The sequence below is a fragment of the Chenopodium album genome, chromosome 4, assembly GCF_948465745.1.
Source record: "Chenopodium album chromosome 4, dcCheAlbu1.1, whole genome shotgun sequence".
NCBI classification, from domain to species: Eukaryota; Viridiplantae; Streptophyta; class Magnoliopsida; order Caryophyllales; family Amaranthaceae; genus Chenopodium; species Chenopodium album.
In genome coordinates this window covers 73,421,305-73,438,758 of record NC_137837.1, presented here as the reverse complement: position 1 = coordinate 73,438,758, position 17,454 = coordinate 73,421,305, and the positions used below count along the sequence as shown (strand labels likewise).

The 17,454-nt window shown below is 34.6% G+C and overlaps 3 protein-coding genes across 5 annotated transcripts; 1 reads left to right on the top strand and 2 right to left on the bottom strand.

The window, feature by feature from the left end:
- The first annotated feature begins 5,733 nt into the window (after positions 1-5,733).
- Positions 5,734-9,961, top strand: LOC145629303 (3',5'-bisphosphate nucleotidase AHL-like). 2 transcript variants are annotated; one of them, XM_081681870.1, is made up of 4 exons: positions 5,734-6,164; positions 7,483-8,152; positions 8,689-9,021; positions 9,730-9,961. In XM_081681870.1, exons 1-3 carry the CDS (start codon positions 6,005-6,007, stop codon positions 8,990-8,992), a joined length of 1,134 nt encoding a protein of 377 aa, XP_081537996.1. In that variant the 5' UTR covers positions 5,734-6,004; the 3' UTR covers positions 8,993-9,021; positions 9,730-9,961. The 2 variants fall into 2 exon arrangements, with proteins under 2 accessions (XP_081537996.1, XP_081537995.1); XM_081681869.1 differs by having other exon boundaries at positions 5,735-6,164; positions 9,689-9,961.
- A 177-nt stretch (positions 9,962-10,138) lies between these two features.
- On the bottom strand, positions 10,139-12,453 carry LOC145629302 (putative disease resistance protein At3g15700). Its single transcript, XM_081681868.1, has 2 exons — positions 12,288-12,453; positions 10,139-11,536 (listed from the first exon to the last, which is right to left on the bottom strand). Exons 1-2 carry the CDS (start codon positions 12,298-12,300, stop codon positions 10,374-10,376), a joined length of 1,176 nt encoding a protein of 391 aa, XP_081537994.1. The 5' UTR covers positions 12,301-12,453; the 3' UTR covers positions 10,139-10,373.
- Positions 12,454-12,632: 179 nt separating this feature from the next.
- On the bottom strand, positions 12,633-15,593 carry LOC145627246 (putative disease resistance protein At3g15700). Of its 2 annotated transcripts, none has more exons than XM_081679635.1 (3): positions 15,422-15,593; positions 13,614-14,760; positions 12,633-13,173 (listed from the first exon to the last, which is right to left on the bottom strand). In XM_081679635.1, exons 1-3 carry the CDS (start codon positions 15,432-15,434, stop codon positions 13,131-13,133), a joined length of 1,203 nt encoding a protein of 400 aa, XP_081535761.1. In that variant the 5' UTR covers positions 15,435-15,593; the 3' UTR covers positions 12,633-13,130. The 2 variants fall into 2 exon arrangements, with proteins under 2 accessions (XP_081535761.1, XP_081535762.1); XM_081679636.1 differs by having other exon boundaries at positions 13,614-14,756.
- Between the last annotated feature and the right edge of the window lie 1,861 nt (positions 15,594-17,454).

The window sequence follows — 17,454 nt, the reverse complement described above, 5'->3', positions numbered from 1 at the left end:
CCCCCTGGAAATCTGTTTTAACTACTAGGGGAACACATTCACACCCCAACAAGGCTACAACCCGGACCACTAACCCAACTAATAAGGGATTGTTTAATCTTACAACCCTCAAAACCCACCAACAAGGCTCCGAAGACCACGAAAACACTTCGATAACTTTATGCAGTATTTATTGTCGCAACAAAGATTACATATAAAATCTTCAAAATAGTCTAATATTAACTTTATGGAAAAATTTTACATATATATATATATATATATATATATATATATATATATATATATATATATATATATATATATATATATGTGTGTGTGTGTGTGTGTGTGTGTGTGTGTGTGTGTGTGTGTGTGTGTGTGTGTGTGTGTGTGTGTGTGTGTGTGTGTGTGTGTGTGTGTGTGTGTGTGTGTGTAGACACCCATTTGTGTCTCCCCAAAACCAAACCCGGTGATGAGTACCTTTCACGTTGAATCATAATCGAATGAAGCGAAAGTGTGGAAAGTCTAGCGTTGCGGATAGTTTTAATTTCTTTTCTCTTCTCTCTGTTTTTGAAAACTTATTTTAAGAAAACAGTCAATCCAGTTTGGTTGGTCCATGATATGAGTCCAATAGTAGTGTAGTTGGATGGGGCTTGACAAGAGCTTTCCAACGATATATTATAAGCTCAATTCCGATGAATATTGAGGAAGTTATGGCCAATTTACTAAATTGGGCCCGGTTTGAGCCTTATATGCGGCCCAATGATCTAGGGGAGGGCCTAATATGATTTATCATTCCTAATGCAATTAGGAATGGTTTTAGTCTTCTAGATTCTTCTAGAAGGTTCTTTTCATTCCTAATTCAATTAACATTGATAAATTGACTTTTGTTGACTTTTCAGAGTTTTAATTAAAATCAAAAAGCATTTTCGAGGAAAAGATACGATTTTATCCTCCAGTACGACAAATTTATCTGATTTTCGAAAACGCGTCAAAAACAGGTCTGGCGCCTGACTCCAGGCATTGGCGCCTGGCGCCAGTTAGCCAGGGTTGGCGCCAGCTCTGTTTCACGTGCGTCAGGACCATGTTTTGTTAATTTATCTTTTTGGCTGATTTTCTCTATAAATAACGTATTAAAAACTCCGTTTATATTCATCAACAATCAGTTTTAATTAATATTGACCAATTCTCATCAACATTCATCTATATTCACCTACAACCAGTTTTCAATTTTAATCACCTACAATCAGTTTTTAATTCTCGCATTCTCTAATTCATTCATTCATCTCTTTTCTCTTTCTTCTAAAATTGCTTTTTACATACAAAATTCCGCATTCATTAGATCTAGAAACACTTAGCCATATTCGAAGTTGCCTTCGCCCTAGACGTAAAAGGTTTAATTTCTGAGGGTTTGGTCCCAAATCTCTCTTTCAATTATTTAATTTAATTGTTGTTTTATTATTTTCCTTGAAGTTACTAACGTGTGTATTTTGTTATTAGAAAGAGGTACGAGGCATCAAAGTAAGTACTTTAATGGTTTAATTGATGTTATGATCATGTTTATGTTGTTATTATGATATTCCTAGTATCATGTCTAGGGTACGAGGCATCAAAGTAAGTACTCTATCTCACCACCCCTTCTTCTTACTCTATCTAGCTTAAATAAACTCTGCAACCCATAACCAAGTTGTTGCCACCGAACAACTACCTCTTCCGCCACCAATGACCACCCAACTATACTAATAGCACTATTTTGATAAAGTTTAATATTTAGGTAGTTCATGCACAATAGAATGGTGTTTTTGGTTTTGTGTTATTTTGTTAACCTTATATTAATTAAGGTTATTTTATTTGTGTAGGAGGAGTCTCTCGATCGTGGTCAAGTTTAGTAGTCGTACCTTATTGTTCTCGTGATCAAGGTACGTATAGGTGGCTAGGTCCTTGATACAATTTTTGAATGCGTGTTTTGTATAATGTTTGTTTTAATGATTGTTTGAATAAATGTTGCGTATGAATATTTAAGTTAACAATTTTCATGACGAGTTAAAGTATATAATTTTATGATTTGAAGGTTTGATCTCTAAAAGTGTTGATCGATTTAATAAAAGTTGTTTGATTTATAAATCACTTGATTCAATTAAATTGCAGCTCATTATGAGCCTGAGTATTTGATATTTTAATTGTCCCTCTACCCGGGACTGGTTAAGTAAGACCATGAACTTTGTATGATCTGGTCTTTCCTCGAGTATAATATAACTTGCTTGGGAGGCGTGCACACTTAGGTGAGGAAAATTGGTTTAGAAATATATCAAAAAAATTGAGAAGTTTATAAATTGGAAATCTATTGGTTTGGAAAGCTTTTATTGATGGATATTACTACCCTTGGAAGGTTTAATTATTTTTGGAAAGTTTAATTTTGGAAAATGACTCGTGACAGGTTTAAATTTAAATGGTTATTTCGAAAGCATGTTTGCCTAATAAAAGTATTTACATGCCTTGCACTTATACGTACTTAGCGTTTTTGCTAATCTGCTTTCCTTTTTGTTTTGGTTCGCCCTGTTTACCATTTTGGTAAGCAGTCTTGATTTCAGGTGTGAAGTTGTTCGTGCGCATACTAGAGTCGGGATTGGGATCACATAGTTAGGAATTAATTTTATTTATGTTTGGACAAGTTTTTTTTATTGGTTTATTTTGAAACAGTTATTATGGTTATTCATATTATTATTAATAAAAGTTAGTTATTTTTCCGCTGCAATTTGAGTAATTAAGTAAGCCTTACGTTTTCACGTGGCGGTAATACGCCCAAGTCTACTTCTACGATATTTGTATACATATAAATATAGTATTTACGTAGAGGGAGATTTGGGGGTGTTACAATATATATATATATATGTACTATGATCGAGCTAAATAAATTTAAGTTTTACCACTAGTCTAACAACACATCGTATGTCAATTAAGTCATATAAAAAAAATTAAGTCATATTAAAAAGAGTTAACCATGAATTTTAAATATTTAATGTTCACTTATGCATGTATACCTCTAATACAATCACACATTAGGATATACTCCCTCTGCCCTTTTTATTAGAGTCCACTATTCCTTTTCCCATTGTTAGAATCTTTCCTTTTTTAGTAAGTGCTTTTTTTTTTTTTTTTTTTTTTTTTTTTACATTTTTAACCTCATTATCCTAATTTAATCCCCAAATTATCCTCAATTTTTACTAATTTTTTGTGCCAAATATTTTTGGCATTTATTAATCCACCAACATGTGTTCTCTCTCCTCATTCTTCTTCTTCTTTTTGGCAATTATTAACCTCTTTTTTTTCTTTCTCTCACTTGTTATTTAATTGCACTTAGGCCCTGTTCTTTTGAGCTTCTAGGCAGAGCAGAGTAGGGGTCAGCAGAGCAGAGCAAATTAAATTTCAGCAGAGCAGGGCAAATTTTAGGATAGCAGAGCAGAGTCAAGCAGAGCAGATTTCAACATCATCACTACTACTACTACTACTACTGCTACTGCTACTGCTACTGCTACTGCTACTGCTACTGCTACTGCTACTGCTACTGCTACTGCTGCTGCTACTACTGCTACTGCTGCTGCTGCTACTACTACTGCTGCTACTGCTGCTGCTACTGCTGCTACTGCTACTACTACTACTGCTGCTGCTACTACTGCTACTGCTACTACTACTACTGCTACTGCTACTACTGCTGCTACTACTACTGCTACTACTACTACTGCTACTACTACTACTGCTACTACTGCTGCTGCTGCTACTACTGCTACTACTACTACTGCTACTACTGCTACTGCTGCTACTACTGCTACTGCTGCTACTACTGCTACTACTGCTACTACTACTACTACTGCTACTACTGCTACTACTGCTACTACTGCTACTACTACTACTACTACTACTACTACTACTACTACTACTACTACTACTACTACTACTACTACTACTACTACTGCTGCTACTGCTGCTACTACTACTACTACTACTACTACTGCTACTGCTACTACTACTACTGCTACTGGTACTACTACTACTACTACTACTACTACTACTGCTGCTACTGCTACTACTGCTACTACTGCTACTACTCCTACTGCTACTACTGCTACTGCTACTACTCCTACTACTACTACTACTACTACTACTACTACTACTACTACTACTGCTACTGCTACTGCTACTGCTACTGCTACTGCTACTGCTACTGCTACTGCTACTGCTACTGCTACTGCTACTGCTACTGCTACTGCTACTGCTACTGCTACTGCTACTGCTACCACCACCACCACCACCACCACCACCACCACCACCACCACCACCAAAAAGAAATTGTTATTAATTGTTATTATTATTATTATTATTATTATTATTTTTATTAAATTTTTTTTTTAATATTAATAATTATTATAATTATTCAAAATAATAAATTATTATCATCAATATAATATTAATTATTATTATTATTAAATATTAATTATTATTGTTGTTATTATTAATTATTATTTGAAAATAGAGAGCAGAGCAGAGCATAACCGAACAGAGCAGATTTCTTTTGTGCAGAGCAGAGCAAAGCAGGGCTCAGCAAAGCAGAGAAGCTTTAAAGAACGGGGCCTTAATGTACTTTGATACTTCCAATCACATGGTTTAAGAAAACTAGCTACAAAAACCTTAATTCCAATGAAAAATAAGAAATGAGAGGACGAAGGGAGTAACTAACTATTTATTACTCCCTTCATATATATTTAAATAAGTGAAATATTTCTCTTGTAAACGTATGCTAATGCAAAATATTGATTGATAATATATTTAATTATCAATAAATAAAACTTATAACAATTTAATATTAATAAAATATTAAATGAGACGATTCCAACAAGTACTCACAAGACTATATTTATTCTTATTTATGTATAAGGGCCTGTTCTCTTTAGATTATTTTCAGTTCAGTAGTTCAGTTCTAATAAGTTCAGTTCAGTTCTTAATTCCTTCTCTCATAAATATTCAGTTTAGTTTACTTTAATTCAGCTCAGTTTAGACAATCAGAACATGCCCTAAATCACTAATATTAGTCAAAGTCAATTAGATGAATAATGCAAAAAGGTAAAACATTTCACTTATTTAAATACAGAGGGAGTATATGCATCCTAAATAGTAGTATTCTCGTAGCTTATTATTAGAGAAACACTTATTTATGTTATTATTTATAATAATTTGAGCTATAAAGAACTTTAATAACACGCATTGGTATTAAATTATATTTTAGATGGTATCATCATTATACCAAAATACTTTTTCTTTAATATATATCAGTAGATGTAAAAATGTTTTTGTTGGTATTGATAGAAGATACTATCGGAATACCAATATCGTGTTATTAAAATCATCCATGACTCAAGTTATGGGAGGATAAATACCACTTCCTTTGTGTTTTTTTTTTCTTGACCTGTTTCTATTATCACACTTGCCGATACACAACTTTAACCATCAATAACTTTATTTCTATAAGTAAAAATTATAAAAGTTGTATATTGTGATAGTACTTATTGAAAAGATTCTAATAAACTCTACATAAATATGTTTTTCCTTGCATATTATTCATAAAATACGGTCAAAATAGAAATAAAAAATAGTGTAAAAGTCAAAGCGGATCAAGTAAAAAAAATATTACACTTTACACTCTTATGCCAAAAGCTAATTAAAGAGTTAGGCCACTTTGCCACACTCACAAACAAACGGAAGGTGCATATGAAATCATTCTTTCCAATTTTCAATAATACTGTATAATTTACGAATCAAAAACCAACCAAAAAACGTAAAAACTCTGTTACAAATTCCTTTCTTATGGAAGAGAGATTAATGGACCAGGAACTTCCACCCTCTCAAAAGCTCTAAAATCCCTTCAATTTTATTTTTATTATTATTATAATTATACCATGTAATTCCAATTCCCATCTCCCAATTTCCCTCATTTTCTCTCTCCTCGATTTTGAATGAACCTGGACTAAAAATGGCGGAAGGTGAGTTTTTGTTTTCCAAGGAATTGGATGTTGCTGTTCGAGTTGTTCATTTGGCTTGCGCTTTATGTCAGAGAGTTCAGAGTAGCTTGCTTTCTGCTAATGCTTCCCAGGTCAATTCTAAAGATGATGATTCTCTTGTCACCGTTGCTGGTAATTCTCTTTTCTTATTCATATTTGTATTTTTTTGGTTTTTATGATTTGGGTTTCATGAATTTTGGCATGAATTTGGTGTTTTGTTTGATGGGTATGCTTCAATTGTATGAATGTTTTCTGGGGTTTTTTGTATTGTTTTGGTTTAATGATTTTAATGGCAATGTGGGTTGATTATGAATTTTTGTATGATGCTGTTATGTTTTAATAATTTACATTTTTGATAATTCTGGGTGCCCTTTAATGGAGTGTTTGATTAAATAATTTTGATAATGTTGCATTAGTATTGATTGTTTGATAATGGTGTATAAATGAGGATACCTTTAGACTTCTTTAGTGGAGAATTTGGTTAGATTTTTCTTACAACTTTGATAATCTTGCATTTAGTATTGATTATTTGATAATGGTGTCTCAATGAGAATACCTTTAGATTGAATGTCTGTTGTACATTATACATGCACTCTGGGTGTACTTAAGAAATGATATATGGTTTGAAGTGTTAATTATATAAAGGTTTATACTTTGAAGGCTGTTATGAATTTCTTTCAAATTCACCAATGTAAAGAAGTAAAGTATTCTTTCCATGATAAATTTTGCATGATTAGCCAATTAGTGAAATTCAATCTGCCAAAGAAAGTGATGTAATGGAATGTAAGACTCACAATTGTTATTGAAGTATCTCTAGAGGGCTTTTCAGAGAAGTCCTATATATGTCTCTGGAGGTTACTTTCTATCAAAATGAACAGAATGGCAACTCATAATAAAATGACTGTGGGTGATGCTGTGTATGCCCTGTCATGCAGTCGTATCGAGTTGTGAATCAGAATTAGAAGTTTTCTGGTCTAATTATGGCTTGGTAAAAAGAAAAAAAAAAAAAAAAAAAAAAAAACTTAAATTATAGTGCAAGGTGCACCTAAGGGTTTTTTTTGCTCATTAAAATCTTGAAATGAGAAAAATATAATATCAAATGAGCACCCTTGGGTACACCTACCTCTATATGCACATGGGTGTATATAAAAGGTGTTCCTTAGTGAATTAGAAAGATGTTCTGCCACTAGCTTTTTTAAACACTAAATCATAGGAGTTTTATTTTTTTTGTTTTGAAGATTGTCTTACCTTTGCTTGAGCAGCATTGGTGCATCAATGTCAGTAGTTTTTTTTTTTGGTTAAGTTTTTGCAATCAATTATGAAGTTATTTTGGTTTTGTAAATTGATGGATAGCCTTTACACTTGTGTATTCATTCAAATTTGACTTTATATTCGTGTTATGCTTTGTGCACATGAATTTGATGACAGATCGGCATTACTGCATGAACAGATTATAGTGTACAAGCTGTTGTTAGCCAAATACTGTCAGAATCTTTCGGAAGCCAAAATTTGTCCATTGTTGCTGAGGAAGATGCACAGACTCTCTCAAAGTCCGACTTATTGAAAGCAGTGGTGAATACGGTGAACGAAAGTTTCTCAGAAGCTCCTAGATTTGGTCTTAAAGTCTCAAACATTCCTCTTGCCCCCAACCAAGTGCTTGAAGCCATTGGTCGATGCAACTCTTCTGGTGGTCCTAAAGGAAGACATTGGGTTTTGGACCCTGTTGATGGAACCCTGGGTTTTGTACGTGGCAATCAGTATGCTGTTGCCCTAGCATTGATCGAGGATGGAAGAGTAATACTTGGAGTCCTGGGGTGCCCCAACTACCCTGTGAAGAAGGGTCTAGTGAACCACCATCATCAACTCACACCAGAAATGTCCTCCACCTCTCCTGATATGTGGGAGAAAGGCTGTGTAATGTATGCAAAGAGAGGCACTGGTAAAGCATGGATGCAGCCATTAATTCATGGAGAATCGAAGCTTAACTTGTTTGACTCTGCGAGAAAAATTAAAGTTTCCTCTGTTAAGGATCCAGCTCTTGCAACATTTTGTGAACCAGTGGAAAAAGCCAATACCAGTCATTCTTTCACAGAAGGGGTTGCTCACAGTGCTGGACTTAGGTGGGTGTATTTGAGTGTTTGTGTGTGTTTGACTACCAAAATAACACTCTATTTTCACTGATGTTCTCATTGTTTAAGCCTTGAGGTGAAGTTTATCTCATATCAATCATGAAATGTGAAGTCATGAATATAGTAAGATCTCATTTGTCTAGATTGCATGTCCATATATAATATGAAGTATGCAATTAGGCATGTTCTCAACCTGCTCGCACATTTAACTTAGTATTTCAAGGATTGGTTTGTATTCTCTTTTGTGTTATCTCGTTTGTCCTGTGGTTATATGCACCTCCTTTCTTCTGCTAGATATGAGAATAATTTTCCAAAACTTGATGCTGTAAAGTGTCAGTTTGGCTTTAGTGGCAATGTTATCAATGCAGTTAAATTATACACATGTAAAATCTTAACTTGGCTCATACATGAAAGGCTTGATACCTCTCTGATAACTGTAATGTGACTAATGTCATCATTGTTTATTCTTCAAGTTCTACAGTTTGTATTTGAACCTTACAGCTCCAATTTAAATAAATTGTTTCCAGGAAGAAGCCTTTGCGTGTATATAGTATGGTGAAGTATGCAGCCATAGCTAGAGGAGATGCCGAAATTTATATGAGGTTTGCTACAGCTGGTTATAAAGAGAAGATATGGGATCATGCTGCTGGTGTGCTTATCGTACAAGAGGCTGGTGGTGTGGTAACTGATGCCGGAGGACGCCCACTGGACTTTTCAAGGGGAGTGTATTTGGAAGGTCTTGATCGTGGAATAATTGCTTGTTCTGGAGCTGTATTACATGAGAAAATTATAGGTGCTGTTGATACTAGTTGGGAATGCTCTCTCCTCTGAAGCCTATGGGAGTATCATCATTTAAGAAGGTAATATGTCGTAGTTAAATCCTGCTCTTTGATTTCTTGCTACTTTGGTTCATCTTTTAGCTTCAGCAAGTGAATTATGGCTATTTTTCTTTTTTCATATATAAACAGGGATTTTATGTCAGTGAGGCTGAGGCATTCATTTACCATATGTTGGAGTGTTGAGAATCTGACAGTCCCTTACCTTTCATATTGACCATAAGAATCACCAACCCCTGTGAGTGGGTAAAAAAGAGAAACTACAAAATTAATTCTTAACACACTTTTGACTAATCATAGTTTTAACATTGATTTAATAATACATAACATTGTACTTTGTTCATTCTTATTAAGCACAATTTTATAATTCACTTGTCTATATATTGTCAGCAATCTTCTTGCCAAGGGGGTTGGAGGGAAAGACGAGCTGCTTCTTTTATGGATAGTGTATTCATTGAGTCTGCTCTAGAGGTTGGATAGTGTATTCATTGAGTCTGCCCTAATGCCTATGAGTCGGTAGTTTGGTCACTGTTGAGGCTGGAGACCAAGGCAATGGTGTAGATAGGCTTCAATTCCACTTCCGTTGCTTGATTATCGCCTCCTAGAATTATACATGCACATTTCAGTCCCTATAGTTTCTATTTTAATGGGTGTTAGCAGCTGAGACCATCTTTCAATGACTTTCTTACAGCTGAACTGCATTTTAGAAGTTTCTGCCGCTGCTTCTTCCAGTGAACTCAGGAAGGATGCCCATGAAGAAAAAAAAAAAAAAAAAAAACTTCCTGCAAAGACCGGCCCAGCAACTAGTGCACTTGCTTTTCCATTTTTTCGCTTCAAACAGGCGTCTATATTTGTGGAACTGCTCTATATTTTTTCCTTGGCATCGAGTTGCACCTGTTGAATTTTGTTGGCTAAAAGAACAGATTTATTATAGTTAATACATTAATTCTCTTTGCTGTTGTTACCTATTCTAGACCAATGTTCTAATTGGGGATGTATTAAGATGGCATACATTGAATAAGAAAACTCAATTTCAAAGAAAGTTTGAGAAATTCCTTCACGACTAATATCTAATTGGGATTTTTACTGCAACGGAACGAACATAGACAAAGAAGTGAACATGAGATAGAGATACTCAATATAACTGCAATCTCACCCCCTTTATATTTCATAAACTTTTTGTCAGGCTCTTAAATGGATATGAAAGTGTGAAACACCTACTTCAGAGAATCAGAGTTCAGTGTTTTTACTATCAACATAAGCATGGACTTTCCTTTCAACTTAACACACAATTTCATTAACTTATTGTCATTCTTCATATGTTGCTGCATACCAAAGGGGTTGTTGGGTATAAACTAGAACAGATTTTCGAGGTATTATCCTTTTAACATCTCATTGAGACTATTCTCCCAGGCGCCAATGTCATCTTCTCCTCTTAGATTTGTTGCCTGTTCGACAATTTTGAGAGGCACACCCATACATTGCTTGACAATACTCTGGGCTACTTTTTCTATTGGTGGCTTAAGCTTCAATGCTTGTTGCAACTGCTTAAATAGATCCAAAGCTTCATCATCCGGAAGTGGATCTATTGCTATTATATTGTTCTGGCACCCAATTTTTCGACACACATCAGGAGACCGTGAAGTGATGATCATTTTCCCTGTTCCTGCACCAAGAGGAATTCCTACCTTATCTTCCGAGAAATATTTCTTCAAGCCATCTAATATCAGCACAAAGTTCCTTTGTCGCAATGCTCGATACAAAAAAGCTGCCCTTTTTGGCAAGTCCTCTTCCGTCAAATCAATTCCTAAATCTCTTGCTATAGCACCCTGCAAATCATATTCATTTTGGTCTTCAGTTACTGTAATGAAGTAAACATGTTCATAATATCTTAACAGCTGATTATGAATGTTTTTCATTACAGCAGTTTTTCCAATTCCTTTGATTCCATGCACCCCAATTCTAGTAGCTCCATTTCGTAACCACGTAATAATTCTCCTGCTATTCTCATTTGCAGCCTTGCCCACCAGCTGTGTTTCCATGAATTCCACTCGTTCTCTAACAGGAGACAGTACCTCTTCAAAGACTCCCGAACTGTAAAGATCATCCACCTCTCGAATCAGTCTCTCAACAAGATTACCTAACCAAGCTCGATATAAGAATTTCCAGAAATAATTAGTTTCTCTCAACATATCTTGTAGCAACAACGTTTCTAACTCATTGCATTTGGTTCCAGCAGAAGATATCCAATTATCAACTTCTCTTTTTCTCCGCCTTCCTGTCTGAAACTCTTGATCTTCAACCTGCATTATCATATCATCTAGTCTTACATGCAACCTGTCCCTTCTTTCATGGAGTGTTTGCACGTTGACGTTGAGATTGTTGTAGAAGTGGATCCACCGTGGTAAACTGCCAATGAAGTCCAATGCATCCTTAAACGAATCAATCCCATCTAAGATCTTTGTCAAGTCCAAGCGTTCTGTTCTTAGCAAACAGACTACTGTAATTAACAGCAGCAGCGCCGTATATACTGCATTCACTGCAGAAGAAAGGAGCACACATTAAAAATTCCCTAGTCTATTCTCTGAATTTGCCTGTACATAATTACTTCATCCAGAATCGATCAGATTTCATAATCCCAAAATTAGAGAAATCCTCACGATTCTTTTCATATAATGGCGTATAGAGAAATCCAAATACTATCTTAGGAGATGTGACAACTATAAACGTTATAAATTTACAACTATCCCGGAAATTTGATAGTATACGTGACTTATTCTTGTGTTTAGATAAGTGACCACCCCCTAATGTTTTAAATTGCAGTTCCTTTTATTGAATTTTAATTTCATATTTCACAATCAACTAAATTAAAGACAATCAATGTATTAACTTCCAAAAACCAGCATCTTGTAAACTATAATCTAGATAGGTTTAGCCTCATCAGATATATTTCTGTAAGACTCGGGTAATTTATTACTCCGTACTAATATTATGAGAAAATCTCCGAAAACTTTACCAACTAAACTAGCTATATCGGCTATCTCATAACATTTTGCTTTCACTACAACTGTTGCAACAATCAACATTTGGTCAAGTTGCAAAATTTATTGCCTGTTACTCCTTACTAGACATAAAAAGCAGAGAATTTAAATGGGAAATCAATTGAACCAAATCTCAACTCCAGAAATATAAAATGAACAAAATCAATAATACAATAAATAACTATCAATTAACTAAAACTTTAAATAAGAAAATAAAATGCAAGAAAAATAAATTGGTAAAGTACTTACGATATTCAATCATTGGAAGGAATCTGTTATCTGTATCTTCCCAAAGGGTTGATGAGGAAGAGAGAGAAAGAAGAGAAGCAAAAAAATTGAGTTTGGAGTTAAAAAAATAAAGGTCAAGTGAAGTCGTACACTTTTGGTAGAAGACATGAGTTTAAATTATTAACTTTGTTGGGAGAGTCAACCTTTAAAGTCTCCTGTCCAAACTTGCCTATACTATTTACTAGTACGTATTTCCTGGAAGTTACATCAACAATTTAACTTTAGGGAGATGGGTGGCCAGCGATTAATGGTGACAATCTACTCGTTTAGATATGGTTGAGTTTTGCATGTTCTAGATGATTTAGCTCTGATTTTATTAAAATAATAAATGTTACTCATCAAAATGAATCCTCTTAGACTTACAATACAATTATGTATCAATTACATTCCATTATTCATCTACATTGTCAAGAGTGAATTCACATATCAGACGATGTGTCCAGCCACTCATTTACATAAGGAGCTCCTCTTAGTCGGACAGCCATACCGATGATTTTCGATGGTATGCCATTACATTCCTGAATTATATCGCGAGCAACATTCCTAATGTCTTCAGAAATAGGAATATCTGCTGCTAGTTTCTCCATGAACAAATTCTCTGAGTCCTCTTGAGACAGGGGTTCCAACACAACAGTTTCTTGACACAACATTCTTTTACAAACATTGAGAAGTCATTATTAATTTCCCTTTGTTTCCTTCCAAAGGGATGCTTACATCCTCGAGAGCAAAGTCTTTGGGTAATCCGTCTAAAATAAGAACAAATTCTTTCATTGAACTGTATGCTTGGCAGCTGCCCTTCTGATTTCACTTCCTTCTGGTCGTGGTAGGTGGTTCGCCTTCATTTCTTCTGCAATGCAACCTTCAAGTCCATAAATACTGAAGTCTTAATTAGGTACATTAACATAAAAAAACACGACATAAGATTCCACCAGATTTCATCCTATTTTTGATACAATTGCACCCTTCAACTCCCTTCAACTCAATTGTGACTAGAGGTACCTGGCAACATGAGATAGTGAAGTTGAAGAACACCACTAACTGCGTGTTTAGTTGGCAAAACAAATTATAGTAATCTGCAATGCAACCTCACCCCCCCAAAGTATTTCATGTATTCTCAGTCACACAATAACTGATGTAAAATTGGCTATGAACATTTAAATCACATACTTCACAGTATTGTGCTATTGCTGTCAACATTAACACAAACTTTCATGAAAACATTACACACGACTTAGTTAATATTGTTATCATTAAGGTACAATATAGAAAAATTGTTTCTAGTGTTACCCTTTTAACATCTCTTTGAGATTATTTTCCCAGATGTTAATGTCAGCCTCCCCTCTTAGATCTGTTGCCTTGTCGACAATCTTGAGAGGCACACCCCTACATTGCTCAACAATTCTTTGTGCTACATTTTCTATTGGAGGCTTTAGCTTGAATGCTTGTTGAACCTGCTTAAATAGATTCAAACCATCATCATATGAAAGCGGACCCATTTGTATCACCTCCTGGCACCCAGATCTTTGACACACATCAAGAGACCGCGAAGTGATAATCATTCTCCCTATCCCAACACCAAGCGGAATCCCTATCTTATCCTCTGAGAGAGGTTCCCTCAAATCATCTAATATCAAAACAAAATTTCTTTGTCGCAATGCTCCCAGCAACAAAGCTGCCCTTTTTGGCACGTCTTTTTCCTGCAAGTCAATTCCTAGAACTTTCGCAATAGCACCCTGCAGAGTACATTCCCTGTGATCCTTAGGCACTTCAATGAAGTAAACATGATCATAAGACCTTAAAAGCTGATTATAAATGTTCATCATAACTGCAGTTTTTCCTACTCCTTCGATTCCATACACCCCAATATTAGTAACACCATTTTGTAACAACGTCATAATTTTCTTCATATTCTCTTTTGCAGCATCACCCACCAATTGTGTAGTCACAAATTCTGCTCTTTCTCTAACAGGAGATAGCGCCTCTTCAAATGCTCCTGAACTGTGAAGATCATCCATCTCTTGAAACAATCTCTCAACAACTTTATCTGACCATACTTGATATAGAAATTTCAAATGACAAGTTTCTCCATTCATTTGCTGCAGTAACTTCTGTACCTCGGCGCATTTGATTCCTGCAGAAGCTAACCAATCATCAGCTTCTCTGGTTCTCCGCCTACCTGTCTGAAACTCTTGGTCTTCAATCCACATTCTCTGATCACTCAATCTTTCCTGCAACCGGTCCCTTTTTTCTTCAAGTGTTTGCATACTGGCATTGAGATTATAGTAGAAGAGAATCCACCCTGGTACATTGTAAATGAAATTCAATTCATCCGTAAATGGCTTCATCCCATTTGTAATCCTTTTCCAGTCCACCCGTTCCCTTATTAGCAAACGGGCTACAATCATCACCAGCAGCACTGAGGCTATGACACTAACTGCAAACGATAGGAACAATTTACTACAACATAATAATTCCGTTCACAACCGATCAGGTTATACTTATAACCCCTCAGATCAATTAACATACTCCAGCAGCTTGAGCCAATTCTATTGTATATAATACAAAGTATATTGAGAAACCAAATACGACCTCCATTTCATATTATTTGCAACTATGTGAGATACTTGTATAAAATATTCAAATGTTGCAAATAATATGAAATGGATGTATTAATAATCTATGGAGTAGTATTAGAGAATGTAATTACTTCTTTTTGAATATCCAAAAATAACATAAGTGACTTGTCAATTTCAAACTAAGGGATTAAATTTTACCTTAGATTTTATACACAAGCACTAAGTTCTGGACTTTGTGAAAAAAAAAAAAAAAAAACTCAAAAATTAAGTGAACGTTGGACACCTGATTATTCCTTATAATCATAGAAATTTAATTACTTTTTGTTATAGAAATTAAGATAAATCAAAGATCCAACCTTTTAACGAGTTTGTTTGTGAGTAATTAAAGGGTAATTTTAACAAATATAATTGAAGCAAAAGCAAAATCCAAATCAAAACTCCAGAACCTAGCTAGATAAACATTGTAATTAAAAGGAAAGAGAAGTTTAGATGCAAGAAAAAGAGGAGAAAAGAACATACGATAATCAATCATTGGAAATAAATTTTATCTTCACAAGTGTAAGAGGATTCAGAATTTCAGTTTCATGGAAGCTTGATTTTGACTAGCTTGGTTTTAGTTGACTCAAGTTTGAAGACATCTGTATTATTTTTGCTGCTCATTATATGAACAAATGAACAACTGTTAAGATTTTTTTTTGGGTAGTAAGTGTAAAAAAAAAGTGTTAAAATAACCCGGTTAGACCCAGTGAGGCTGTAGGGTGGGCAGCAAAATATCCAATTAGGCTGACCCGAATCAATCTTTTTTTTTTTTTTTGAAATACCCCGAATCAATCTAATACAGAGTACTATGTATAATTTTTTTAAAAAATTTTTTTGAGGAAGAGGTAGTATGAACTTTAAAATAAAATAAAAAATAAATAAACATTAGGATAATTGTTTTAATTTTTTATGTTTCAAAAATATTTAATATGGAATAGTTAGTGAGAAAAATATTTTTTAAGTTGGTTTGGTAGGGGGAGTCAAATTACAATAAAATAATGATACAAGTAGAGCTTGTGAAAGAAAAAATAATAATAAAACACTTTTTTTTATTTTGTAATAATCTCAATAATGCTTTAAAGGGGAAATTTTATAATTATAGCTAGTGGAGTGAATCATCAAATGCCCCGCCCGATCGACCCAGCCAAAAAAAGTGCGAGCTTGGATGGGATGAACCCGGAATCTCATTGAATTGATGATGGTGGTTAGGATAAGGCTAATTACGAAAAGTCTCATCCTTTACTCTTGGGTCTTTTCTCTCAGATGAAGCAACAGGCATCGGTCCGCAAAATGTTGTGTGAAAGAATCAATTTCTCGGCTTAAAAACATCTATACTAATCTATTAAAAGGCGTTTATAAAAACGTCCATGCGTAGACTCTTCCCAATTACGCCACGTCACTTCACTTCACTAACAATTCATGATGCCACGTCAATTCACAAACACTTGATAAGAGGATTCAAATCTCAAACCACTTACAGCAAAATTGACTATTTAGCCATCTAAGCTAATTATCAAACATGTTATATATATAGTCCTCTTTGTCACAACAAGATTGACGTTTTTTTTGCTGATTCAGGCATAATATTTCATGTTAAGGCTTTAGTCGCCCCGAATTTTTATTATGAAATAAAGAAGTATTGAAATTATTATGAAACTGAAGAAACAGTAAAAAGAAGGAAGAGAGATAAGATAATTTGGGGGTATCATAAAATTGTATTAGCTCATCAATCAATCATACAATTGGGCAATACAACAATGTATTAGAAATTATTACAACTTGTAGCAAACTTTGGAATTTCTAATAGAATACCTAACAAACTTATATAAAACTTCGTGATAAAATTGATGATCAACGTCAATCAAACAATAAATAGCAGCAAATCAATACTAAAGAAATCGAAAGAAATTTCATTGAATCAAAAACTTCATCATACAATCTTAGGATAGATTTTTACGGAGGATTTTGAGAGAGAAAATCAAGAAGAAGAAGATCATGCTAAACTTGTGTTTCTATTTTTCTGAGAATTACTACAAAATATTTTCTAACAAAATTCGTCCACCTCAGCTTGACTCTAACAAACTTATGCCAACTCAGCAAGAGTTTATTATGACATTCTTCTGGAAACTTCTCTGCTGCTCTAATTTAACTTCTGCTGATCAGCTAGCTAAGCACAACTACCTTCATTACCCCCTCCGAGCTAGAGGGTGATTGAGAATCAATCATGCTTAGCTTGTTGCTTAAATCATGATGTTGAGGTTGACATAAGGGGCTTAGTAAGGAGATCAACCAATTGATCATAACTCTGAACATAGCTAAGATTAAGAAGACCATCTAGGACCTTCTCCCTTGTAAAGTGACATTCAATCATTATATGCTTGGTCGTCTCATGAAAAACAGGATTTTTAGCTATGTGAATAGCAGCCTGATTGTCACAATTAAGCTTTACAGGCTTCAAATTATCAACCCCAAGTTCTTGTAATAGCCTTACTAGCTAAGTGATTTCAGAAGGT